Source organism: Castor canadensis, chromosome 3 (genome assembly GCF_047511655.1).
Source record: "Castor canadensis chromosome 3, mCasCan1.hap1v2, whole genome shotgun sequence".
NCBI lineage: Eukaryota > Metazoa > Chordata > Mammalia > Rodentia > Castoridae > Castor > Castor canadensis.
Genome location: NC_133388.1, coordinates 85209240 through 85236216, shown reverse-complemented (window position 1 = coordinate 85236216; position 26977 = coordinate 85209240). Strand labels below are relative to the sequence as shown.

Genomic DNA, 26977 nt, shown 5'->3' with positions numbered 1-26977 from the left:
GGTAGGACAGGCAGAAAGCCTATGAGCTGCTGGTAGCAATGCAGTATGGTAGAACCATTTTGGAAAACAATTTGCAAGTTTCTTGTGAAGTTAAACATTCAGTTACCATATAACTGAGTAACTCTACTCTTCATCTACTCCCAGATGAAAACATATGTCCACAGAGCCTTGTACATGAATGTTCACTTACTTTACTTATTATTGTCCCAACCTGGAAGCCACCTAAGTGCTTATCAACAAGTGACTGGCTTAAAAAAATTTTTTGGGTTCATCTATCCAATAGACTACTACCCAACAAACCATAGGAACAAACTCCTAATTCATAGAAAAATAGCCAATCTCAAAAGCAGACAGAATAAAAGATGCCAGGCATAAGAGCTTACATCTTGCTATGTTTTTCCTGAACAGGTAAAACTAATCTATAGTGACAGAAATAAACTAAAGTAGGTTGATTGGGGTCAAAAGAAGGGATAGGATTGACTGCAAACCTTTGAGATAACATTGTAGTTGTGATGTTGGTGATGCTTTGACTTTTGTTAAAACTCATCCACTTAAAAGGGTTTCAAATTATTTTATGTAAATGTTACCTCAAAGCAAAATACTGAAAATGTTTTAAAATGTCATTCATATAAAGTTAAGTAGTTCATAAAAAAATTTAATAAGATGCCCAGACTTAAAATATAGCACCTAGTTTATTTTCCTGAAATAAGCTATTTGAAAAAAACCTTTTTACTGAAAAAGAAAAGAAAATCGAAGTCTTGAGGTCTCCAAAATGTAAATTGCGAGTTGCAGTACTGCTCAAATAGACATTTGATGAGGAAGCGTTCAATACGGTTAGTTACTTCTCTGTAAAATGCTCTGCTTTGCAAAGGGGTTGAGATGCTGCAAGAAAATGGAAAGGCATTATTAAATGTAGCATATATTTGCCTTTCACCACTGATCTCAGTCATTGAAAAAGTATGTACAATTTAAAAATGACAACAATGTATTGTACAGAGCAAAAGATTCAATAACTTGGAATTAAGTCACTCTTTACGCGTGAAAGAAAATCATTAACAGGATAAGTGCGCAGGTAGTAAAAATTATGTGGAGTAAGGGTGGACTAAATAGAAAAGGCACTGAAATATCAGCTCATGCTCTGATAATTCTGGAAATACTCTTTATGTTTTCTATTTAAAATGGCAGAATTATAAATGGGACACACATATCATCCAAACCTCTGGAGAAAACAAAAGAAAAATAACATAATCCAGGTAGGAAAAGCCAGATGAGAAGGAAATACAGAAACATACAAAATAAAAAGTGTAAAGTGTGTGAAGCATGTAAGAACCACAGTATTAGATGAAGCAATAATTCACAATGAGTTAAATTCTCCACGCACCATGTAAAATTATGTAACATACCCAAAGAAGCACTTTGAATTGAGAAGTAGCTGATTTATTTATTTTCCAGTATTTCATCTTAGAAAATGCACACCTAATAACTATGCAACAGCAAATGGTCAAGAAGAGGACGGAAGAGACAAGACCGTAGAAGAGACTTTAAGCAAATGTTCGTTATAAAATCTACAAGGATGTGGGTTGGACTTTCTCAGGAAATGACCCTACTGCACAGGAAGCTTCTTTCTCATTATGAAGGGTCTATCCAGAAGAGGCATTTCTCGTCAAAGGCATCTTTATTTTTCTTTGCATACCCAGAAGTGTGTACATCTATGTGTACTTGAAGACGTTTTCATCCATCTGTGGAGGAAGAGAGTAGAGTTTCTAAAAGTCAAAAAGCGTATCGGTAATCCTGGTAGCAAGTAAAGAAGTTCCTAATTACAGAACACCCAGACTTGATTTCTGCATCTATCAAAGAATAGATGCAGAATAGAATAGTCCTTACCTCATGTGTGGTAAGGACTGAATGTTAATTTATAGGAGGAATTTATAGACATGTAGAACAGTGCCTGGAAGAGAGAAAGCACAGTGCACATGTTTGCTATTACTACTTGTGTTTCTCAGTTGCCTCCTAACAGCAGAAACCATGTCTGTCTTATTCACATTACATGGAACTACGCTTAGCTCAGTAAGTATCTGTTAAGGAGTACACACACCTGCTATGAGGAAGACTGAGGTAGAAAAGGGTTCCTGTGTGGGGTGCCCAGGTAGGCAGGCCTCTGAGGAAGGCAGAGGAGAGATTCAGTAGAGCAAGAAAAATAAGCTGAGTATGGTAGTGCTTGTCTGTAATCTCACCTACTCAGGAAGAGGAGGCGTAAGGATCTCAAGTTTAAGGCCAGCCCAGGTAAAGGTAGCAGTGAGATCCTGTCTCAAAAACAAAATAAAAACAAAAGAACTATGAAAATAGAAGAATGAGCAGGCACCGGTGGGTCATGCCTGTAATTCTAGCTACTCAGGAGGCAGAGATCAGGATTGTGGTTCAAAGCCAGCCTGGGGAAATAGTTCACGAGACCCAATTTTGAAAAAAACCCTTCACAAAAAAGGGCTGGTTGAGTGGCTCAAGATGTAGTTTGTAGGACCTGAATTCAACCCCCCAGTACCACCACCCCCACCCCCACACACAAATAGAAGGATGAAACCTGTTGAAATTGTTCTCTAAGAATGGGGGAGGAGGAAAGAGGGAGAAACATGGAGGCGGTAATCTAACTAAGATATATTGCAACCACAGATGTAAATATTACAATGTATCCCCCTGTACAAATATTATATACTGATAAGTTTTTTTAAAAAAGCAAGGGCTGGGGGCATAGCTCAGCGCAGATCACTTGTCTAGCACATACCAGGCCCTGGGTATAATCCCCAGTACCTCAAAAAAAAAAAAATATATATATATATATAAAACTTTGGCTTGTGGCTTTGAACCACAATCCTCCTGACCTCTCCTCCTGAGTAGCTAGAATTACAGGCATGACCCACCTCATTCTTCTATTTTCATAGAATTCTATGAATATATTTCATAGAATATATATATATATATAACAAAGGGCACTGTTATCTGCCTTAGTAGCACCATTCTTTGATATAACAGTCCCAGATTGCTAGACGTCTGCAGACCAGGAGACTGAAAGGAGGGGAACAGCAGGGGAGACAGAGATCATGTAAAAAAAGGACAAAGTTGATGACATCAGGGATAGCTAAGGAATGCCAGCAACATCATTTTTCATTTTTCTTTTTTTTTTTTTTTTTGCAGTACTGATGTTTGAGCTCAAGGCCTTCACCTTGAGCCACTCTACCACTTCTATTTTTGTGATGGTTTTTTTTTCAATAAGGTCTGGAGAACTATTTGCCTAGGCTGGCTTCAAACCACAGTCCTCCTGGTCTCTGCCTCCTGAGTAGGTAGGATTACAGAGGTGAACCACTGTGGCCCGGCACTAGACCTTATTCTTACCCTACCCACTCTTTCCAGGCCCCAAATAAATGATGACAGGAGCCAGAGCCAGGCCTGATGTGCCTTTATTTCTTTCAGTTATGCTTGCGGCTGGAGTGGGGGTGGGGGAAGAGCCCATGACCTGGGCTCCCTGGTGACCAGGGCTGATGATACCAGCTGCCATAGGTGAGGAACCAAGCAAAGGTGCCCACTGCAGCACCCACCACCTTGTGAGTGTACTGGTGGAAACAGACGACAGTACAGAGCAGCAAGAAGTTCCAGAGGCCCAGCAGCAGCACATTGAGCAGGAAGACAAGGCGCAGGGGTGTGCCAGCCGGCAGCCCATGGGCCAGGTACTTGGCGAACACTGCTGCTTCTTCGGCCATGAGCAGGCAGCAGAAGGTGAGCAGGAAGGTGTGGGAGGAGACTGTGTAGCCCCGCCACTGGTGGCCAGCAGCCAGACAGCTGCGGCGGTCAGGCAGCTCATGGAGCAGCAGGCCCTGGGGTAGAGGCTCAAAGCAAGAACCAGTCAGGTCCTCAATGAGGAAGAAGGCCTGGCCGGCCCCTCGCCACAAGCTGCCCCCACCACCAGTCGGCTCAGGTGTCTGGCGGTCACTGCCACGCGCCGTGTAGCCAGGAACACCACCAGCAACACAAAGCCCCCCAGGAAGGTGCAGGTCCAGCCCCATGCGGAATTCACAAACTTTCTGTGGGCAGAGAAGAGGAAAGGCTGCTAAGACCCCCAACCCATCCTCCACCCTGGATTACTCTGTCCAGTTCTGCACATCAGCAGCGCTTCTCCTTCCCACACCCTTGACAGCCCCAGTCATTTAAACTAGTCCATCTCATGCCTAAACTTGGCCTTCTAGGGCCCACATTTCCTCTTCAGCCCTATTCCTGACTTGCCCCGTACCCCCAGGCTCTGTTCCCCTCCCCCTCCCCTGACCTTCTCAACCACCTAGCCTATTTTTAGTGTTCCGACTGGCAGGAGAACAGAAGCCCGAAGAAGGGAGCTGGGCTCTCAGAGTGCAGGGAGCCTGCTCCCAGGGCTTTGAGTGAACTCACATGTTGAAGAAGTTGCCGTGGCTAGCGAAGATAGTCCGAGAGTTGACATGGAACTGCAGAAGGGATCCGAAGATGACCACAGCTGCCAACCAGGCATGGTAGAGGCGCCGTAAGCAGGGGCTGCCCAGGAGGCGGGCAGCCTGTTCACTTCCAAAATACAGCAAGGCAGAGGCCACCCAGAGCAGCACCTTGACCAGGCAACCCAGCAGTGCCTGGATTTGGGCCTAGCCCCCACCACCGCCCCCGCTCCATGTTCCCTCCCCTCCCCACTAACTGCCTGCTCTGCTGGGCAGCAGAGGAGGGGCTGATACCCCCAACACTCTGCGGACAAGAACAGACAGTGACAGGTGTGGCAGATACAGGGCAGAGGCCTGATGGCAGCTGGCAAGCCACGGAGAGAGGTGGGGGGCAGTCAGGGGCCAGGATGGCGTGCTGCCACGTCAGCAGGGTCCTGGCCTTGGGTGTGTGGAAGTGTGTTCTGACAGCAGCCTGGGCCCTTTCCTGTTAGCTCTGTGTCCTCAGCTCCAGCCACGTTCTAATTCATAGCTCAGGGTTAGGCCTGCTGTTCAAGACTATTCTTGTCCACAGCCTGCTTGAGTCGCCTGCCTCAGTTTGGTCAAAGTCCCTCTACCGCTACCTAAATTCTAGCATGATTTTACTCCATAGAAAAATCACAGGCCATGAAGATAAAACTAAACCTTGGAAGTCATTAAAACAAATCTGTGTCTTATCACCAAAGTGGTCTGGTTGTTCTCCCTGGGTTCTGAGCAGCAAGGTGAGTGTCTACAACATTGTGTCCACCTCAGGCCCTGGAAAGCCTATTAGCTGGGATGTCCTTTCCAGTGCTATGAAGCCAGCAGCTTGCCCAAGCTCCAACTCCTGTCTGGATGGAGGAGGGGCTCTAAGGGGCTAGTTTGGTTGAAGACAGCTGTGCGAACTGGTGGTTGTGCAAACTAGATGAATATGTCAGGCATCATATCAAATGGGGCACTGTTTGTGTTTATGATGGGGTTTAACTCAGGCCCTTGCACTTGCTAAGCAGGCGCTCTACCACTTGAGCTGTGCCTCCCAACCCAAGGTTTTTTCATTGATCATGTATCACACTTTGTAATAAAAGGATGTAATTCAAAATTAAAGAATGGAGGTGTAGCTCAAGTGACAGGGCATCTGCTTTTCAAGTGCAAAGTCCTGAGTTAAAACCCCAGTTCTACCAAAATAATAAATAAAATTCATTTTAAAAAACTTCCCGGGAGGAAAGATGAAGGAGGGGGTGAATTCAACTATGATAACTTGTCAGTACTTTTGTAAATGTTGCAATGTACTTCCAGTACAATAATGAAAAAAAATTTTCCTGGGCTGGAGGTATAACTTAAGTGGTAGAGCGCCTGCTTAGCAAGCACAAAGCACTGAGTTCAAACCCCAGCACCTGGGGGGGGGGGGGAGGGCGGGGAATTTCCTGTGAATGGGTGCTGGTGGCTCAAGTTGTAATCCTAGCTACTCAGCAGGCAGAGATCAGAAGGATCATGGTTTGATGTCAGCCCAGACAAATAATTTGCGAGACCCTATCTTGAAAAACTCCATTACAAAAAAGGGTTGGTGGAGTGATTCAAAGCGTAGACCCTGAGATCAAACCCCAGTACTACCAAAAAAAAAATTCCTGTGATCATAAAGCCCTACAAGTTAATTTTTTATTTTACATCAAATTTCCATAATTATTAGTAGTACTAAATATATGATTAGGACAATCGCTTACATTTTGATGACTGTATTGGAAATGTTTCCTACTGAGGCGAATGGATAGTCCATGGACCCTTGATCAGATGAGGCTCAGTTTTATAAATTCCCTCTTAGTTTGGCACCCTGGAAGTAATACAAGTTCTATGTGAGCTGATAAAATGGGAAGGAGATCCGGCATGACAACTTCACAGTAAAGCTTTTTTGAGGAAAGAGAACACAGAGGCTGGGGATCTGGACAGTTACTCTTTTTTTTGGCAGTACTGGGGTTTGAACTCAGGACCTCACACTTGCTAGGTAGGTGTTCTTCCTGCTTGAGCCACTCCATGAGCCCTTTTCTGTGAGAGTTTTTTTTCCAAAATAGTGTCTTGTGAACTATTTGCCCAGGGCTGGCATTGAACCACAATCCTCAGGATCTTTGCCTACTGAGTAGCTAGGGTTACAGGTGTAAACCACTGGAGCCCAGCAGAGTTACTCTTTTAATATCACCTATTTGGGCCAGATGTGGTGGTATATACCTACTCCAGCTAAGGCAGGAGGACTAGTTGAGTCTGGACAACACAGTAAGACTCTACCTCAAAACAAAAAAGTCCCTGTTTGTGAAATAGGTACCCCTTTTACCTCTTGTGGTAAGTCCATCAGCACCCCTGGAAGTACGTTTAGAAAGCATGCATGACATGTTGTGGAGAAAGATCTAGATATAGTGATGTGAACTCCATCCGCCTGACTTTTAGTTCGTCTGAAGCCTGGGGTTCTGAGTGGGAGGCGTCAGTGTCTGCCAGTTTCTCTGGTTCTGCATTCATGGGCCACCTCTTCTAAAGTCTGAAATAGCTCCAGAGTAGAGCTAACGCAGATACTCTTAGGTTCTATCAGAAAACATGCTTATCTTCTGCTATCTCCACGTCTACTCTGATGCTAAGTTTCTGAGGCTGGTGGGGGAGGGCCTGTCTCAAGACTTGGTTAGAAAATAATTTTAATATATTTTTTTCATCTTGGGGCATCAAAGGGATGTTTTCTTCTATAGAGCAGGATAGCTGAAGACTTTGGTGAAACTATTTTCTTGAAGTAAGAAAACATAAGACTTCAGATAGGAAAAAGAACAAGACAGAAACACTGAGCTAGGTTCCCACAGACAGTTTAGTGGGGGAGCCAAAGCCAGTAAGAGGACAAAGGAGTCCTACTTCAACCTCCTTTCTTGAAGCTGCTGGTCTCCAGCAGGATAATCAGGACCCTCTGGGAAGCAGGGCCTGCCCCACGCTGGGCCCCATGCAGCTTCTGGGAACTCCTGCCTCTCACACAGCCGTCAAAACTCAAAGACCCAGGTATAAGAGACACAGTCCCCACCCCTGAAGGGTGCTGAGGAAACACCTCTCTCCACCCTGCCCTCTCCCGAAGACCTCCCAAGTGGCTTGAGTGACAGTCACACACTACCAACATACTAACATACAAATACACTGACAGAGACTAAGTCACTCACTCTCACACTAACCCACACATAAACACTCACACATACACACCTACATGCAAACACACATACACACATTGACTCACACACACAGATACACACACCTTCACACACTCAGACTCATACACCCTCACACAAAAACAAGTTCACGTTCTCACACATATATTCACCTACACATGCACACCCTCACACACATACACTCACACATACACACATTCACAACACTTACACTACCACACACATACACTCCAACACTTACACTCACACACAAACAAAATCACATATGCACCCACTCTCACACTCACTCACACACTCATTCATACTCACTCATACTCAAAAATAGACTCACACACAAACACACTCACAAACATACACATATACAAACAACACACATAGATGCCAACACACACACACACACACCCATACACACTCCGAAACACAAGGACTCCCTCATCCTCACACACTCACACATATGTACATACACACACTCACACACACCCACATTCACAAGGACACACACACACACACACTTACACAGACAAAACAAAACACACAATTGTACACACTCATACACCAACACACACATACACATAAACAAAATGCCCCTTTAATATTAGTATTTATTCAAGTTTTAAATATAACAGGACTAATTATTGAAGATACAAGTTAAAAATAAGCTGTGCTTCTCAGGTGTATTTGTGAAATGATTGATATACGCATAATTAGAAATAAGAACAAGTAAGAAAAACTCTCTTCTTTAGCTGAACTATACCCCATTTCTTTTTTTCTTTTTTGGCTTTTTAATATAGGGTCTCACTATGTAGCCCAGGCTGGCCTCAAACTCACGATCATCCTACCTCAGACTCCCAAGTACTGGGATTACAGGCATGAGACACCAAGCCTGGCATATTCTTATTTCTTATAAGGGAATAAGCACCCAAATTGAGGGGAAATATATTGTATGTGAGGAACAATGTTTCACTACCTAGCCTTGCTTTTTCTCTTTTTAAAGACATGGAGTCTTGCTATGTTGCCCAGGCTGGCCCTAACTAGCTAGATTCAAAGGGCTCCGCCTCCCTATTACCTGGGGTTGTGGAGGCATGCACCATCTTCCCCAGCAGCTAATTAACTCATCTGTTGCTGTTTTTGGTGCTGGGGATTGAACCCAGGACCTTGCACATGTTAAGTACACACTCTATCAGAGGTACACCCCAATCCCTCTCCCATTTCTTAAAGTCCGTAACTCTAAAGTAAATGATTGAATTCATCCTTTTTTCCCACTGATAGCTATTCTTCCCCCTTACCTTCCACCCTGCTGTGGAGACTCTCAAATGCACTAGGAAGAGAATCTTATCCAAGAGGTGACCCATAGGAAGAAATACCCAAACATCAGGAGTTTTAACTCCAAGGATGTTGACAGCCTTTTAAGCTTCACTCTAACATGTTCCTAATTTTTTAATAAATATTTTTAATGAGTGAAAAACCTGAAAAGTCACTTTCTCTATTCATTTTTTTGTTCCTGAGAGCATTTAGGAACTCAGTAACTTCAGCCCGGTATGGTAGTGCACACCTATAATCCCAACCTTTGGGAATTGGAGGCAGGAAGATAGTGAGTTCCAGGCCAGTCTGGAACAAAAAGAACAAAAATACCAAAAACTTTAATCATAATTACTGTTACTCAGTGAAAAAGAGTTTAAAACCATTCTGCCATCAATCTTTAAATATACACAAATTTAAAAATTAAAACTCAACCATACCTTTTTGTAAAAGTTGGCACAGCAGAACCATCTGTCTTCACATGACAATCTGGGCTATTTAGCAGGTTAACTGGGACTCTTCCAAATGGGCACGACTGAAATGATTTGAAAGACTGAGTAATCAACTGGGAAATGCAAAGACTTCACTACCACCACCTTCATCAAAGCAGACTGAAAGTGACTCACCCGTTTAGTTTTGTTAGTTTGTTTCAGGGGATTTCGATGACTTATTTCGGCATCTTGTGGTGGTATGTTCTCTCTAAACAAAAAGAAAGTACCCAGTTTTTCAAAGAATAATATTCATGTGTATTTCCATTTACTGCTAAACATGGTTACACTTACAAAAAAACTCTTATGTAGACATACTTACATAAATGATGAGTTTTCTTACCCATACAAAAACCTGGCTTTGGTAGCCTGTCCTCTGGAATCACAACCCATGTCCTTACTTTTGGTAAATGTCCAACTGAACTGGAGAATGAGTCTTGAGCAGTAAACATTGTAGATGCTGTAAAAATTTCAAAACTGTGGTTAAATTTGTAAGGACATAAAAAGTACACAAAAAGTAATCTTACAGGGCTGGAGGTGTGGCTCAAGCCATAAGAGCGCATGCTTTGCAAGTGCAAAGCCCTGAGTTCAAACCCCACTTCCATCAAAAAGAAAAAGTAATCTTACACATAAGAAAATTTTAAAAATCAATTTATAATAAATAATTGCCCTCCTGTAAGAAGACATGAAGATGTTATCAGGCAATTCTAATTACCTCTTCAATTCTCTTTATATAATTGTCTCCCTGGGATAAACAGCACACTCTGTTTCTATAAGCACAAAGCCATTCTCTTGCTTTGACTGAGTTGTTTTTAATGTTACCAATGAAATTTTGATTAGGCACAAAAGATAAGTATCAACAAGGTAGGTAAGATCTTTTTACTTCTAATAGTCTTATCTCATTTCCATTTGCAACTAAACAGATTTTGAGTATTCCATGTAAATATTAGTCCTACAAAAAGTTATTCTGAATCCTTTCTGCAGTACTATCTACCGTGGAAAAATATTAGCACACGTTAATAGTTACCTGATAAACCCTTCTTTTCCTCCTCTGAAAACAGCTGCTTCTTTTGTAGGTTTAAATTACATATGGCAATTTCCAGCATTTCTAACGGTACTGCTCCACTTTCTACAGCTTTATGAAGAAGCAAAAAAGGATAATTGTCATTTTATAAAGCACTCTTCAGCCCAAACTCCAAATACGTATTTATTTCATCAGAGCCTAAGAAAAAATTTAGAACACTTAAGCAAAGATAATTGTCCCAAGACTTATGCATAAGATTTCATAGGCAAATAAGCAATGTCTCATTTCTCATGCATATAATCAACTCTCTTCTGATAACACTACGTATTCAAAGAGTTTCATTGTGTAATATGCAATTTACCATTTTGTATTCATTTATAAATTGTTCACTTTCAGAAGCAACAGAAGTTTAACAGAGCAATACAAAAGAAAAAGCAAAATCTAATTACAGCAGTTAGAAACAGGCAATTCTAGATATTAAAGTAGTCCTAAGAGCAACAGTCTCTTAGAACACACTGTAAGAAATATCATTCACAGAAACATTTAGTCATCAAGGCAAGGTTGACATCTTTGGCTAAAAGGATTTGTGTTTAAAAAAAAAAAAAAAGTGATCAACTTTAGCTGTCAGACTTAGCTATTCCATTCCCTAAATACAAAATGACTGAACGATAATTACCTTTCTGACGACAGACTGCCAAACAAATTTTCTTTGAAATGCAAAATTTATCCTTTGTACTTGATTTATAAATTTTAAATGTACACATCATGCAAATATGGAGTGTTATCAACAATTACAGGACCCATGAGCTATAATGCCACACACTGGCACTCAGGGTAAAAAAGACGATTAAGAGATGACTTCTATTTCTAGTTTCTGTCAGTTTACAAGGTTTACAAATTTTAAAGAACATGAACATATTTGATAGTGGTTAAATCCACACATTTATTGAGAACAGCAGCAAAAGTTCACATAATAAAGAATTTTTAGACAGCAAATGAACAACTTAGATAAGAACTAGTAATTTGAGAGTTTGGTATTTTAAGACTCCCTTTGAAAATCTAATAAAAACTATGGAATACCCTCCACCTCTACAAAACACACACACACACACCAGACTGAGCAGAAGATTTCAGGGATGTTGCCTATTTCCTGAGAGCCTATCAAGTCTGTTCAAAATAATCATAATTTTGACCTTAAGGCTACTGCCACATTGCAGTGGCTTAAAATTTCTTTTTTATAGCTAACTCACTTTATGTATTCCAAAGATGTACATTTCACTGCTATGAAACAACAGTTTAAATTCTAAAAGTTATGTGTCTTTCATTTTACGATACTCAGTGAAGAAGCAACTCTTCTTTAGATGTATCCTGACTCTTATAGCACAAACACTATGTTCATGCTGATGTTCATTAATTAAAAGAGCTACTATAATGAATATTGTTTTTATGTTTAAGTAGCACCTCCATTTTCTCATCTGATCAACTTTTGCCTTAAATTTCCACTTCGAATATGATTTGATATTAGGACGTGTTAGTTTAGGATGCTCTTTTACTTCAAATGTGCATTTGACACCTTTCGATTACCTTGAGACAGTTCAAATTGTGCAAAAGATATATGCACAAAAGCACACTTTTTGCAGTTGGCTCTGGCCATTTGAAAGTAGTCACGTGCATCATCGGGCTCTTGCATACTGTAATAAAAACTCAGAGTCAGTCCACACTTTTTGGTTTTTTTTCAAAAAAAGACATAGCTACCTAAATTTGGTAGTGCTTCACTTTATTTTCCAAAAGACATGGAATTTGATTTCTCCTGTGTATAAAATAAAACAAGTTATTTTTAAAAAATCTTTTTAGGCAGAGTCTAAAATTTGTAGGTCTTTTTGAAATATGTACGTAGAAAACAGTTTACACTAGTCCCTTTTCATGTAAACTAATTTACACTAAAGGCAAAAGTATTTGGCCAAAAAATATTAATTTGATATGCTTTTGTTTTCCCTCTTTACGATATAGTTACATATTATATAACATAGTCAAGCGAAGTTAAAATGCTAATACTTACGCTTTTAATTCAGCAAATCTCACTTGAATTCGAGCAAAACTCTCATTTTGGCCATATTTATCTGGAGGAAGTGTTTCGATTGCTTGACTATAACGACCAATTAATTTATTTAAAAGAGCATCATTCAGGGGGACACTATTTTTCTCTAACTTAAGCAAGAAATTCAACCAGTCCTCTGGGTTGTTCGCCATCATCATAATTTGGTTAGCAGTTCCTGAGTTAGCTGAATAAGGACAACAAAATATATCACAACAGAGATAAACATAAAACAATTCCAAACTGCATTTTTTCCTTCAAGTTATAGTTAAACAGTTATAATATCAGTAATAATTTTTAAGACAGTAACAATTCATACTAGAAAATCCTCCATCTATCATTTATTTCATGAAAAACTCAAAAACTTCTTGCTCTGGTCCTAACTTTCTTTACACAGCCTTACCCAGTCAACATTCTTTCAGTATACCTCAAATTTACTTACAAAACCACTACATGCTGTCCAAGTCAAACCTAATATTAGAACTGAAACAAGTAACTGTATCAACCAGATTTCAGGCTCCCAAAGGAGAGCAGACAACCCCTGAAATGAGAGCCAGCATTTCCAACTAGTGAGTGCCAAGCACTGTGACCGGTACCTTGCCTGGGTCAAGACATGGTATACATAGCAACTGGTTCTCCACCTTTCAGAAAGCCACAGAAGTCGGGGGCAGGGTGGGAGGAGAGAGTGGGGTTGGGAGTGAGTCCACAGGGATGTCATCTGCTCACTATTTTGAGCAACTACTTTTAAAGTCAGAGATTATCAAGTTGATTACAGTCCTCTGGCCAAAAAATGTTAATAAAGTATTAAAGACTTCCACCTTTCTGGACTCAAGCTAGTGGGTCTCCAAGTATTCCTTCAATAAAAAATTTGAATACTAACTTCCAATATGTGCGTATATTGTAAATTATATACAAAGCCTAATGTCCTAATGTATTATGGTGATTATAAAGCACATATAAAATCAATATAAATTATTAAAATATATTTAAAATTTTCAATTGAAATGTAATCTTTTCTTTCCTTAGCTCAAGGGAGCACACACATTTAGAGAAAATGGCATTTGGTCTTTTCCCCTACATAACACCCCCCCCCCGGGTACATTCCACATTATGGGTCCCCAAGTCTGGGAGGAAGTAAAAGAGAAGAGGGGTAGGCCTACACACTTGGCCTGCATGGCTGAACCCATGCCCTTATAATAACTAAACCTTAGAAGAGACACAGCTTCTTGACTGGCAACCAAGAGGCTCTTCCCAACAGCAAGTGGTACAAACTGCTCTTGCATTCTGATCTGGGAAGGAATGGCAGAGAGATGAAATCTGAAAACTCACCTTAGCCACCAATCCATCTCTTCCTCATCTAATCTCTCTTCAGCCACAGTCAAAAATCAAATTGACAAAAAGATAAAAACACAGTTTTTTCTTAACTGTGAGATTGGGCCAGCCACTCAATCCCTGGGGGCCTCATTTCTTATGTAAGGACTGGCATTACCTTTGAGAATGACTACAAATTCTTTCAGACATAAAAATCTAGAGTTGTAAAGCAAGATTCCTAAGAAGTTATTTTCCTTCACCCTAGTTGTTCGGAATGCTCAGATGGTAGGTCTGATAAAATGTCAACTGTGAATCATTTCACAGAACATGAAATGACTCTTTTTTCCAAGAAAAAAAATAATTCATATATCTGACTGCTTTTTACCACTTCCCCCAAATCTCAACTAACAATACAACAGAAAACGTCTAATGAATTCACAACTGAACTGAACAGAAAGCTGAGGAGCATTAGGGCTGAATATAGGTCAGACACATATCTTCCTCCCCTTTCTCTGCAAGCACAGACACAATCACTCACAGTACACTTATGTATCCCTGAAAAGTGTTGGAAACCAGATAACGGCATAACCCTACAGGTCGAAAGCATCACATATGTATCAGAGAGAGCTCGGTGTAGAACAATGTTTAATGTTGTGGGGATTGCTAACTGGTTGTTAAATACACAAAATGCAATAGAAAATTTTACTTTTAAGGGATTCTGGCAGACACAGGTTTTATAAGCTCATTTTGGTCCACTATAGAGGACTGAGAGACTAGTACATTCTATCACTCTCTAGCAGTGTAGACATTTCCTTTAAACAAGTTACATGTTCCTCCACTTCTCAGATTTAAAAAGGTATATAACCAGGCATGGTGGCTCATGCCTATATTCCCAGCTACTCAAGTGGCAGAGATCAGGAGGACAGCAGTTTAAGGCCAACCCAGGCAAAAACATTAGCAAGATCCCATCTCAACCAATAAGCCAGGTGTGGTGGCATGCAGCTGTAATTCCATCCATACCAGATGCTGTGGGTAGGAGGATTGCGGTCTGAGGTCAGCCCCAGGCAAAAATGCAAAACTCTGTTCAAAAAATAACTAAAGCAAAAAGGGATGTGGGCATGGATCAAGTGGTGGAGCACCTGCCTAGTAAGTGCAAGGCCCTGAGTTCAAATCCCAGTTCTGCCAGAAATTAGCAAACAAAACAAAACAAAAAAAGTACGGTTAACTCTTGACCTAGCCACAAGAGAGAAACGATTCTGACCAGAGGTAAAAGCCTATGTAACCGCTATTTATATGCACTGTAGAGTGAGAAAAATACAGGCGAGACGCTCTCAATTCCAATGCTTCCTTTATGAAAACAGAAGCCTGACTCTCAAGGGCTCAGGACGAAGGATAAGTGTGCCATCTCAGATTCACTTGCCAAGCCCGTGGGCTTCTCAGAGCCGTGGACTTTGTTAAACTGACACAAACGTCAGACGCGATCTTGCGTGAGGTCTACGAACTAAGCCACCTACGATCCATGTGTGGCCAATGAAGATGCTTTGCACTGAGCAGGTGGGTGAGAGCGAGTATTGGTATTCTCAGAGGGCTTACAACTAAAACACAAAAATAGTTCCCATTTTCCCTGCAAAGCCCTCTTTAAGTAAATATAGAACGGAACTTATTATTGTGAGAAAAGAACATTTGGGGAGGTTTGGATGTCTTTGGTGCCCATTAAGTGATCAGTTATCCCCATCGTATGAACTCTTTAAGAGAAACACTCAGGTACTTCAAAATTTTGAGATAACAGCTTCCTACTATGGGCCACAACGGAAGCATTTATAAATTGCTTGTTGTAGATGATTCTAAAAGTCTGAATACATCGGGGAAATCATTTTCTTCTTGATAAGTGGGCCATCAGGTAGAATAAAACCTCTTGCTTGATAATCTGATGAACACCAGGGGAATTAAAAGGCCATGAAGCAGCAGCTTAGTGTGAATAATAGCAAATTTCTGTAAAGCCAATCCAAGCACCAGCTGCTATGACCCAGAGTGAACGTGTGAGCTCCTGGCCCTGTGCTCACACCTAGAAAGTGAGTCCAGAGCTCAGGCCTTCTCCTTTTTGGGGCTAGGACTACTCCGCAGAAGATGGGATGTACCCTGGACTGCATTTGTTCCAGAGGAGGACTGTGGCCAGCGCCCTGGGACTAGGGAGGTATGTACCACACTGCCACTACTCTCTAAAGGCCAAATAAATAGGCAGCTGACAAATAAAACCTAGCGAAGTAAAGAGCTGTTATGAAGAGGACGTGGGAGGCCACAGTAACTCACCGGTCATCTAGTCTCTATGGTCCTGAAGACCTGGCAACTTCACTGTGATTGTGGTTATTTATAGTTTCTTCTGGAAAACTCCACATAAGGTTTAACATGACTATTGGGGACAGAAATATCACTCATTCATATTCTGTCTTTGCCTCACTCATTCTCTAACATACACACACACACACACAGGAAGAGTAACAGGAAAGAGTTAGGGAAACAAAAACAAGAACCTGAGCTGTGCTGAAAAGCTGGGTCCACAGGGCTCTCCCACTTCTGCTGCTTGCTTAACAGTGCACCTGACTGACCTCAGAGAATATTTTGTTTTATTTTGTTTTAATTTTTCTTTTGATCCAGTAAAGATAGGTGTAGGAAAATAACATCTCTCATTTCAGGGACAGGAACCTGATTGACTAAACCAGTTCTCACTCCCCATGGTGCTGGGATAAAGAGACCCAAATACAATGGACTTGAGTGCCCATGCACGTAGCAACAGATACCCATGGGATTAGATGTTTTCCACCCAGACTCTCTGAAATACCACAGAAGCACACCACCACCTACTAATCTACTTTTGGGGAAAAATAATCTTGGGGCAAAGAGAGTAAGAGAAGCCTAATTTAGAAAGCAGGGGTCAGAATGGCTGTCAGAGTCCTGTCAGGGGTGGGTCACAGAAGGGAAAGGAAGCAAACTTGAAAGGGAAAGGCGAAAGCAGTAAGGAGGCCAGAGAAAACCCACAAGACCAAATGCAGGCTATCATATGATGTACACATGAGAGGGGCCACACACGTTTGTCACAAACTCAAATTAACACATTTTTTAAAACGCTGCAGATGAATTATCTTTGTATGGCAAGAACCAGTGGTAATAACATCGCTTCAAAGCTGAGTACCTTCTATGAATCAGGCATTATACAAACACATGTATAGCTCAGTTACTCTTCAAAATCCCCTTGGAATACAGATATTATTCCCACTTTAGAGAGGAGAAAACTGAGCCTCAAAGTTGTGATAGAACCAGGAGTCAGTATCTTAATATAAGTCAGTCTTATGTCCAAGCCTGTGTCCTGCAATAGCAGAGGTGGAAGAATACAGAGCGCACTGGAGGCTCCTTGTTTCTCTAAGTGCCTCTTTCTGACTAAAACTTAACAGTAAGTGAAAGCCAATGATGTCAAAATGTCAGTGCATAGCAATGTGTGCTAACTTCTAAAAGCATAAGCTCAGCAAACACCCTAACAATCTTACAACAGCACAGTTTGGCTGTTGTTTAGGACATCCACCAGGTACTCAGTGCCTCACCAGCCAGTCTAGAAGGAATGTTGCTTAGGTTTGCAGTCCCCCTCACCACTCCTTGCTCTACCTTTGCAATGAGTCAAAATGAATCAAAACGAATATGAGTGAGTCAGCTGCGAAACTCCTGTTCCAAACAGTGGGCTGTGTGGTGGGAGAGTGCACAGATGGAGTTTCCTTTTTAAATGAAATGTTTTGGCACCAGCCTCTGTCAAGAGCTTTCCCTTGTTTCCATCTGGTTTTAGTCCTGGAATGCATACATGAGAGAATGGAAAAAGAAACCTCTAGGTGGGCGAGAAAGAAGACTCTGTCAGTGTGCTAAACCACTATAATACCTCAAGTGGCTGCCAGCACCTCCTCTAAATCCTCAGAGATTTAAGCACTCTACTCATGGAATGTTGTCACATTGTTTTCAGGGAATGGGAGAGTTCCTCAGACATAGCTCTATCCTGGAAAAGAATACTGAAATGTGTATATACTTTGGAGTCAGATGAACCCAGATATGCGTCTCAGCTCTGTCCTTCTGAGTCACCCAACTCTGGGCAGTACACTTAACCAACTGTAAGCCTTGGCTATTTCATCTGTACAATAGAAATAACCACAGGGACTGCTGTGAGGATTACGAGAGGTGATGCAAGTTAGATGCTTAGATTTCTACAGTTGGATACTCTTATTTATAAGGCTTTAGAAAAGATAAATATTATTACCACCACTTTTCCCAGGAAGAGATGCAGAACCATAAGGAAATGCTAAGAAACTTCAAGGGATCTACTTTTCTATTACACAACTGAGCAAAACAAGTCCATACATGGCCAGGTTCCCATCAGGAGATACCGAATTTCCCTGGGGAGTTAGTTTTCTAAGACTCATATGCATCTACTAAGTATCTTCAAATATGCAGACTTATTTATTTATTTATTATTCATATGTGCATGCAATACTTGGTTCATTTCTCCCCCCTCCCCCACCCCCTCCCTTACCTTCCTCGCCCCCTCCCTCTGCCCCCCACCCCCTCGATACCCGGGAGAAACTATTTTGCCCTTATCTCTAATTTTGTTGAAGAAACAGTATAAGCAATAATAGGAAGGACCAAGGGTTTTTGCTAGTTGAGATAAGGATAGGTATACAGGGAGTTGACTTGCATTGATTTCATGTGCGTGTGTGTTACCTTCTAGGTTAATTCTTTTTGATCTAACCTTTTCTCTAGTTCCTGGTCCCCTTCTCCTATTGGCCTCTGTTGCTTTAAAGTGAATATGCAGACTTAACAGTGTACAAGACTGTCATCACCCAAACAAAACTTAAAGCTACAGGAGACCAAAGTATTATGGAGACATGATTATCAGTGCAGCTTCATGAGATTAAGGTAAGGACAGATGTTTGGTTTGAGAAGTTTTCTCTCATGCCTATAGGACTTGGACAGCACAGCACAGCTGCTATGGAATCAAATGACGTGGGTTCAAATACTTGTTTTGTTACAACTGATGATCTTGGGTAAGGTAATTAATGAGAACAGTACTGTTTGCTACCTCTGGGCACTGCTGTAAGGATTAAATGAGCATATATGTGTCTATCTATCTATCTATCTATCTATCTATATCTGATAGAGGAACTCAGCAAATGCCAGTTTGCCAATACTAGTGTCACCAATCCAAAGGTGAGCTGGTGCCACCCCAACCATACTGAGCACTGAAGCGTGTGATGAGTGCATGGCAGGTGCTATCCAAAGGTCCTTTGTAAGTGACCCTTGCTGGCCAAATCTACTGCATCAGAAGTAAATCTCTTCTTTTAACTCTAAGTAATCAATAATTACTGTTGTTATATATTTTAATCAAATGTCTCTATGTACATATCACAGAAGGATGAAGTTTTCCATAAACAGTGCAACACAGACTATTGCATTTTTGTAAAATTAAACAGGCTATAGGAAAACTCATAGAAATAAGACATCAGGAATAACTCAAGAATTGCTTTCTTGAGTTACTTAATTTTACCAAATCTCTATATTAAAGAGATATGATGCTCATCCTCACAAATATTCCAACTGTAGGAGAACCTGAGAAATTATATAGGAAGACAGTGTGGAGGCTGAAAATGCCACAGTTGTCAGGAGTTAGAGAGGAATCTTCCCTTCAAATACCACAGCCCCTGCTGAGTTGAGCCAGAGGAAATGCAGTGCTGCAGCAATATGAATGTGTTTATGGGATCGGGGACTGGGTGCTTTTTAGTTCTGCCACTTCCAAATTTGTGACTCCAGGAGGTCATGACCTCTGGTAAATATTCGTTCCTTTATCTGTGAAATGAAAAACATACTACCTAGTTGTTAGAGGTGCTGTGGGGTTTAACTGGAATTAAAATAAACAATAAAATACATATAAGATGAATGCTTATTTTTTTCTACATATTTTTCTAAAAATTTCCTATTTCTAGCAACATTTACTGCTTGTATAATAAAAACAATAAATATGTATCATAACTGTAGTTGTTTTGCTTTTTTTCTTCACTGCTAATACCTTTGTACACCTTCGATTTCAGTGTGAATTTCTTTTTCTTTTTCAGGATTAAAAACTCTTAGAAAGTCCACCCACTACTGATAATAAATCATTTCTAACAAGTCCTAATTCCTCCTCTCTTGTATTCTTCCCTTCTCCCTCTTCTAATAATTACAGACTCTGAGATGAGATGAGATAGTCTGAATTAGAAAGCAGATAAAAGGAATTCTGTTATATGCCAGATCACTTACAATAAAATTTGGCTACCCTATATTCCAATAAAAACCTATAAAGAATTTTCTCAAATCCTCATAAATGTTTAAGTGTCCATTCTGATATTAAAAACTTGAATTCTCACGCCTGTGATCCTAGCTATTTAGGAGGCAGAGATCAGAAGGATCGTGGTTCAAAGCCAGCCCAGGCAAATAGTTTCATGAGACCCTATCTCAAAAAAACCCTTCACAAAAAAAAGGGCTGGAGGAGTGGCTCAAGGTGTAGGCCCTGAGTTCAAGCCCCAGTAACGCAAAAACAAAACAAAACAACTTGAATTCCTCTCTATATGATATGTATGGAATATGTAGGAATTTTTATATGAAGCTACAAAGTGGGTCCAGAATCCTGGAACTTCAGAGCCAAATGAATCTCAACAAACTACCCTGAACTTTTCAATTGAATAAATCCAGATGTTTAATAAAGGTCAGAAAACAAGAAGATTTGTTTAAGTTCAAGAAACTTCTAAAATTGAGTACCAAAAGTATATCATGTCAAATATTCCAGTGGACAATCCAGAATATAACTCCCTAAAATAGTGAAACTAACTTCTCAACCTTAGTTTCAGAATCTTGCACATTTAACACTTTCAAAATACAGATTTGTGCTGGGCGCCGGTGGCTCACACCTGTGATCCTAGCTACTCAGGAGGCAGAGATCAGAAGGATCACGGTTCGAAGACAGCCCTGGCAAATAGTTCAGCAAGACCCTACCTCAAAAAACCCCTCATAAAAATAGGGCTGGTGGAGTGGCTCAAGATGTAGACCCTGAGTTCAAGCCCCAGTACTGGGGGGAAAAATATACAGATTTGCTTCCCCAAGCTACCTAGTGCACATTAGTACAACATATAAGGAGCCAGATCATCTGAATTTGGAAAACATTTCAAGGTTATTCCAAGAAATATCTATGGTTAACAACTACTGAGAAAAAGGACAGGATTGCTAGGTTCTACACTCCTAATCTGTGATTACTTTCCATAGAACCCATTTACATAAATTACTTCATCAAACAGTATTCAAATCTTTTTTAAAAAGAGACAATTTTGCTCTCTCTATAAATTTAAAGCCATTTAAAAGAGACCAAGGTTCTCTGTTCCAACAGGATATGTAAAAGAATGTACTCATCACAAAAGTTACAGTCTCCACATGTTTCTTCTGTGGGGATGGTGAGTAGCAGCCAAGAAGAGATTGCGATTGATTTATGAACATAAATGTAAAAACTAACATCATCTATTACACACACCAAATTAGAACAGGATCAAGAAAATGAGACTGTAAACAAGAAATTACAGAACATTCAGTAGGCAACTGCATTCTAATAAACTAATTTTAACTCAGCATGTTTCTGGTTTAATTTTATAGACTCAAAATTATCATGGAGATGACAACTGATTGATTGTTGTGGGTGGTGGTGACCTTACTCTTTGAATTCATTAACAGTTCTATATTAATTAAGTCTACACTACAATCAGGTGTGCAGTAAGCCATACCCCCCCCCACACAAACAACATCTTCCAATAAGCAACTATTGTAATTATACCTAGCACTGTGGCAGGTGATAGGAGGAAATTAGAACTGAGCAAGTCAGTTCTGTTGCTTGCATCTATCTATCTACCCATGTTGCTGCATGTATGTGTAGTCATTTCTTTTTATTGTCAGGTACTCATTCCACTACATAGATATAAAACCATTTGTTCATCCACTCGACATGTACATGGAGATTTGAGTTATTTCCAAATTTTTATTATGTATAAAGCTTATGAGCATTTCTGTATAACCTCTTTGAATATAACAGGTTTTATTACTCTAGAGATCTCCCTCTCAGATTATTCCAAACACTGGAAAAAATTCTCACAAAGAAACTTATTAGTAAAAGACACTGGATATATACAACAAACCCAGGCCTAGATGCATACTTTGGCAAGCTTTTAAAGTCATGCTCTCCCCTTTTTCTTTTTCTTTAATGGCTCATACTGTTTGAAGAGTAGCTAAGAATTATTTGTGGAACCTTGCCTTAATTTGGACAAAGTTTGCTGGTTCAAAACAAATAGCTGGTTTTCATCAACCAAACCACAATAGTTCAAGGGCTGGCCTCCCAGAAAGCATAGGCAATTCACACTAATAGCAGGAAAAAGACCATCTTTCTAGTGCTCAACTTTCACTTCAAAGACTCCTGTGTGTGGTCAACTACAAAGAAGTCATCCCTAGACTTGACAGGGGAAAAGGAGAAGCCTCAAATCCTGCTTGGTCTGCTAATGAAGCTGCCATTCCATCCCTCTGCCTGCAATGACTGCACACCCACACAGTCCTCTTCAAAACAAGTGAGGCTCTGCTTTTCTAGAACCTCTTGGTTCTTCAACCAGTCCAAATTCTCCCCATATATGCTTATCTACACTTTTTCCTTTCTGGCCTTTACACAATTTTATGCTTATTTTAGAGAATAACTCATTAATGTCTACTGCTTCTTCCTCACTGAACTAAGACTAAGTAGTCTGTAATTTTTTTTTCTCTTGACTGTACTCAGGTTTGAACTCAAGGCTAAGGAGGTGCTCTAGTGTTTGAGCCATGCCCCCGACCCTTTTTGTTTTCGTTATTTTTAAATAGGGACTCATGTTTATGCCCAGCCTGGCCTGGACTATGAGTCTACTATTTATGCTTCCTGCATAGCTGGGATGACAGGTGCACACCACAGAGCCTATTATTTTATTGGTTCAGATTGAGTCTTAAGAACTTTCTGCCCAGGCTGGCCTTGTACTGCAATCCTCCTGGATCTTTGCCTCCAAGTAGCTAGGATTACAGGAGTGAGCCGGTGGGCCCAGCTGAATTTTTCTTGTAACTGCGACCTTATCACCTAGGATACTCAGCACATAAAAGATACTTAATGGAGAGGATGAGCTTGCTCAATGTATACTATACACATATATGGAACTGCCACAATAAAGCCTTGTATTTTTAATGAATGCTAATTCAAAAGTAAAATAAATTAAAAAAAAGAATTTATCATGGATTCATTTTTAAAAGGTACTAAATGCATATGTGACTAATAACTTTAATTAAAGCATAAGTTTATCAGAACTGGTATTCCACTGAGCTTCATATAAGCTACTAAATAAAGGTGGCTACTCCTTTGTCGATTACAAGAAGAAAAAAAAACATACTGCAAAAAACAGGTGTCAAAGTTGCCTGAGTTTTCCTGCCCCAAATTTCCATTATACTGTCTGCTGAAATGTTAGATCTACTTTTTTATCCTCTCAAAATTCAAAACCATGAAAAGGATAAAGACTTTCAGAATAAGAGATTTTTCCTCTATTAGAATGCAACAAAAAAAGCAATTCTTATAGTTTCAGACTTTAAACCTGAAGGTCTTGATAATTTGTAAAGGAAATGCAGCTCTCCAATAAATCCCAGGTCATTGTCTTCTATGGCAGGGGAAATGGCTATGCTATTTCACTGAGATGAGGTTGTCAGAATCTCTATCACTCTCTCAGAGTTTATGATCAGAAATAGGCAGACACAGCACAGGCCTACATTCCAAATAAAACTGTTCTCTTTTAGTTACAGGTTTATACTAGGCAAAACTCAACTGGCTTCTGAACCATCCATCTTCCCTCAACTACCTTTCTATGGGAAATCTCAAAGAAACATTGAGAGAGCAAAGCTTAATAAAATTAGAATCATTATGTTCAATGTTCAGCTCAATCAATGTTCAGCTCAGCCTAAACACAAAACAAAATTTATTGGCATCACTTCATACACTCTTGGTACAAGCAAAACTCTAGGATCTAAACTTAAGAATATGAGTGTTTTAAAGATCTGAAGCTTATTAATAAAACACTAGGAAGGTATTAGGAAAGGCTACTTCTTTGTTTCACTTAATCTCAAGTTATTAACTGAGCTCCTATTATATGCTTAGAACATGAAAGACACACTAATATCTTCTAGCAATAATAAAATGTTATTAACCTAATTCTTATTTGGGAAAAAAAGACCAATATTTCTAAGGCTAATTCTCTCACCTGGAAAGTCATTTTTACCAAAATACTAGATTCTTATTTCATTTTAATCTAAGATAAAGTCTTACAAATTTACATGTTCTGTCTAATGAAAAGTTATTTATACCTTAAAGTGAATAATGATAACAGGCTTAATTTTTAAAATCTAAAAGTATACCCAAAAAATAAAGTTTTATTCTCAAGTGAAAGGTTTTTAGAAGATGAATTAAAGCAAACTTAATTCTTCCATCATCCCATTATAAGAAATAATATCAGAACTATTACAAATGCCCTAGGTGTTCAGATTAGCAGCACCCATATCTCCATGAAACACTTATCCAAATTTTATCTAAAAAAAACTTGGCATGAATCCACAGTAAATCCCACAGATCTCCTAAAAATAATAATCCTACAAAACTCTAAGCTTAATAAAACAGATGCTCATTCCTGACAAGGCACTGTCTGTCAGGCAAAGCACTGATTGTGAACTGAATCTTCCTTCCTACATTCCATAAGGTATCAATATTTATCACAAGACAAGCTATTACTAATTATTGGCAATGGTCTAGGAAAAAAAGTCAATGAAATTCAAGCTGCTAATAATGACAACTGTCTAAATTCCAGTAACTATTCTAAAACAAAAATCCCCAAAGGCTGGACTACTTCCTAAGAAGGAAAGTATGAACAAAGAAATGTATCTGTCAAGCCCTTTGCAAAAATTCTTAATAACTACAAAAACACATTAAAATTAAACCACACTATCTTTTTAATACAAGCAATCCTCAAAAATAGAGGGACCACTAGTGAATAAGGATCATAGGAAGACAACAGAGAAAATAGGAAACAATCTACAAAATGAGTATGACCTTCACAGACACCTCAGAATTAACTATCTTAAAACAGAAGTTATTTTAATGATAGTAAGATTTGGTTTTCGTTACCTGACAGACAGATGTAAGTTAAATATTCGCCTTGACCCCCAGTTGCCAAAAAAGGAATCTTTTTCTTTGTCCTCCTCTTGACTTGGACAGCTCCCAGCATTCTTTCATCAAGAGGTGCAAAAATTTCCTTGCTGATGGCAGATTTCGCACTCATTGTAGAACAAGTGAGGTGGGCACACAGTGAATTTTCTAAAAAGAAAGAAAAGAAAACTTGGAACTGACAATTTGTAGAGCTCATACAAGAGTGAGCAGCAATTTCATTTGCAGGTCAAATGCAGTTTAACCTCTTATTTGCTTGAAATACATCATAGAAACTTTAAAAGGCAAGGTCTTCATATTTCTAGTAGCTATGAAAAATTACAAATGAAAAGGAAATCTGTATTTACTCCCTGAAAATGTCAAACCTAAGGTGAAACGAGCAGCATGAAATGGGATCTAGGAACCTTGTCAACTTGTACCCCAATTGTACCTCCTTTTAACTGGCAAGCTGTACCCGCCCCATTCCTTTTTGTAAGAACACAAATTCTCACTTCCATTTGAGGAGTCTTTCCACTGTTCAATGATGCTTGAAGTCAAGAAGTTCTTTACACCTCTTTCAAATCTTCTTTAACACAAGTATAAAATCCATTTCCCTAATTCCATTCATAGTGGAAATAACTGCATCATCTTCTACATAATAACTATATAAGCAGCAGAAGTTCATTAATTTACCCCTCCTTTAGCTGTCTTTGATCAGTTAAGTAATGAACTCTTATTTATCACCCTCTTACAATGAGCCTCATTTTCCAGCATTCCTCTGCATCTAGTTGCCAGACTCTGGACCTCACCAAATTCTCAACATTTTCCTTCACCCAAAGCAGACACGGAATTCCAAAAAAGTATCTGACTAATGCTTAGTATTTTGGAAATGTTACCCAGCAGTTCCCATGTATTATCCTCCTGTAGTTAACTGGCAGTGGGTGCCCAATAATTAAGAAAATAAAGCAGTGTGTGGCTGAGTCACAATGAATCTCCCCCCACCAAACTCACACATACACAGTTCCCATGTTATATTTAGTTTTCCGAAAGTTGTACTTCCCTAATGGTCTTAATTCTACTTGTGTCTGTCATGTTCAAGGTCAATCTGGATATGAACCCTACCTCTGTAAGGACCAAGAGCAACTTAACAAACCTTCTCTACTCTGTCATTTTAGTATAAATATCTGTGATTAATTAGTAGCCAAGATTTGTTTGGGAAGTTAAAAAAAATCATATATTAAGGTTTAGGAAGAACCTTTGGGTTGATCATACAGATTGTGCCGGAGCGGAGTATCTAGAGATCACTGCTATATGTAGTAATGCAGCTCGAAATGTTGATCGCACTGCTGGAAAATTGAACCAACTGGTAAACAGATTCTTGTTCTTTGCCACTTTATGCTCAGTATTAGAGATACAATTAAAAATGAAGACATGGCTTCTGTCTCTAAGGAACCGACAATTGACCACATCAAAGGTTTCTCATAAATCCCGATGATTTATGATGGAAGACCATGGGAACATCCTTCCCAACACAAAATTCACAAATGTTAACAATACAGCTGCCCACCTCTAGCCTGTCTACATCTGTAACCTTCCAGTGGGGGGAAATATGTATTTAAAAAGAGCATCTCACTGGTTAAAGAAATATCTCCTAGTTTTAATTCTGAAATAGGGCAGGTTATTCTAGTGGTATCAAGAATACAAATCAACATATCAGCCAAGAATACATATCTATAGATCTAGATTTTATAGATCTACACTCAGATCTCATACTCTGATCATGACATTTTTTATCATTATCAGGTTTTTCACACTG

At 39.7% G+C, this 26977-nt stretch overlaps 1 protein-coding gene across 1 annotated transcript in view; it reads right to left on the bottom strand.

Annotated features, from left to right (window-relative positions):
• Nucleotides 1–3795: 3795 nt before the first annotated feature.
• LOC141410468 (dual specificity protein kinase TTK-like) overlaps nucleotides 3796–26977 on the bottom strand; it is a 93074-nt gene continuing 69892 nt past the window's right edge. Inside the window, exons 2-11 of the mRNA XM_074068295.1 lie at nucleotides 25144–25332; nucleotides 12519–12741; nucleotides 12044–12150; nucleotides 10463–10570; nucleotides 9779–9895; nucleotides 9574–9646; nucleotides 9388–9482; nucleotides 6185–6291; nucleotides 4432–4513; nucleotides 3796–4073 (exon numbers count right to left, since the gene is read on the bottom strand). Of these exons, the coding sequence (XP_073924396.1) occupies nucleotides 9615–9646; nucleotides 9779–9895; nucleotides 10463–10570; nucleotides 12044–12150; nucleotides 12519–12741; nucleotides 25144–25297 (741 nt within the window). The 5' untranslated portion in view covers nucleotides 25298–25332 and the 3' untranslated portion in view covers nucleotides 3796–4073; nucleotides 4432–4513; nucleotides 6185–6291; nucleotides 9388–9482; nucleotides 9574–9614. The remainder of the gene's footprint in view (nucleotides 4074–4431; nucleotides 4514–6184; nucleotides 6292–9387; nucleotides 9483–9573; nucleotides 9647–9778; nucleotides 9896–10462; nucleotides 10571–12043; nucleotides 12151–12518; nucleotides 12742–25143; nucleotides 25333–26977) is intronic.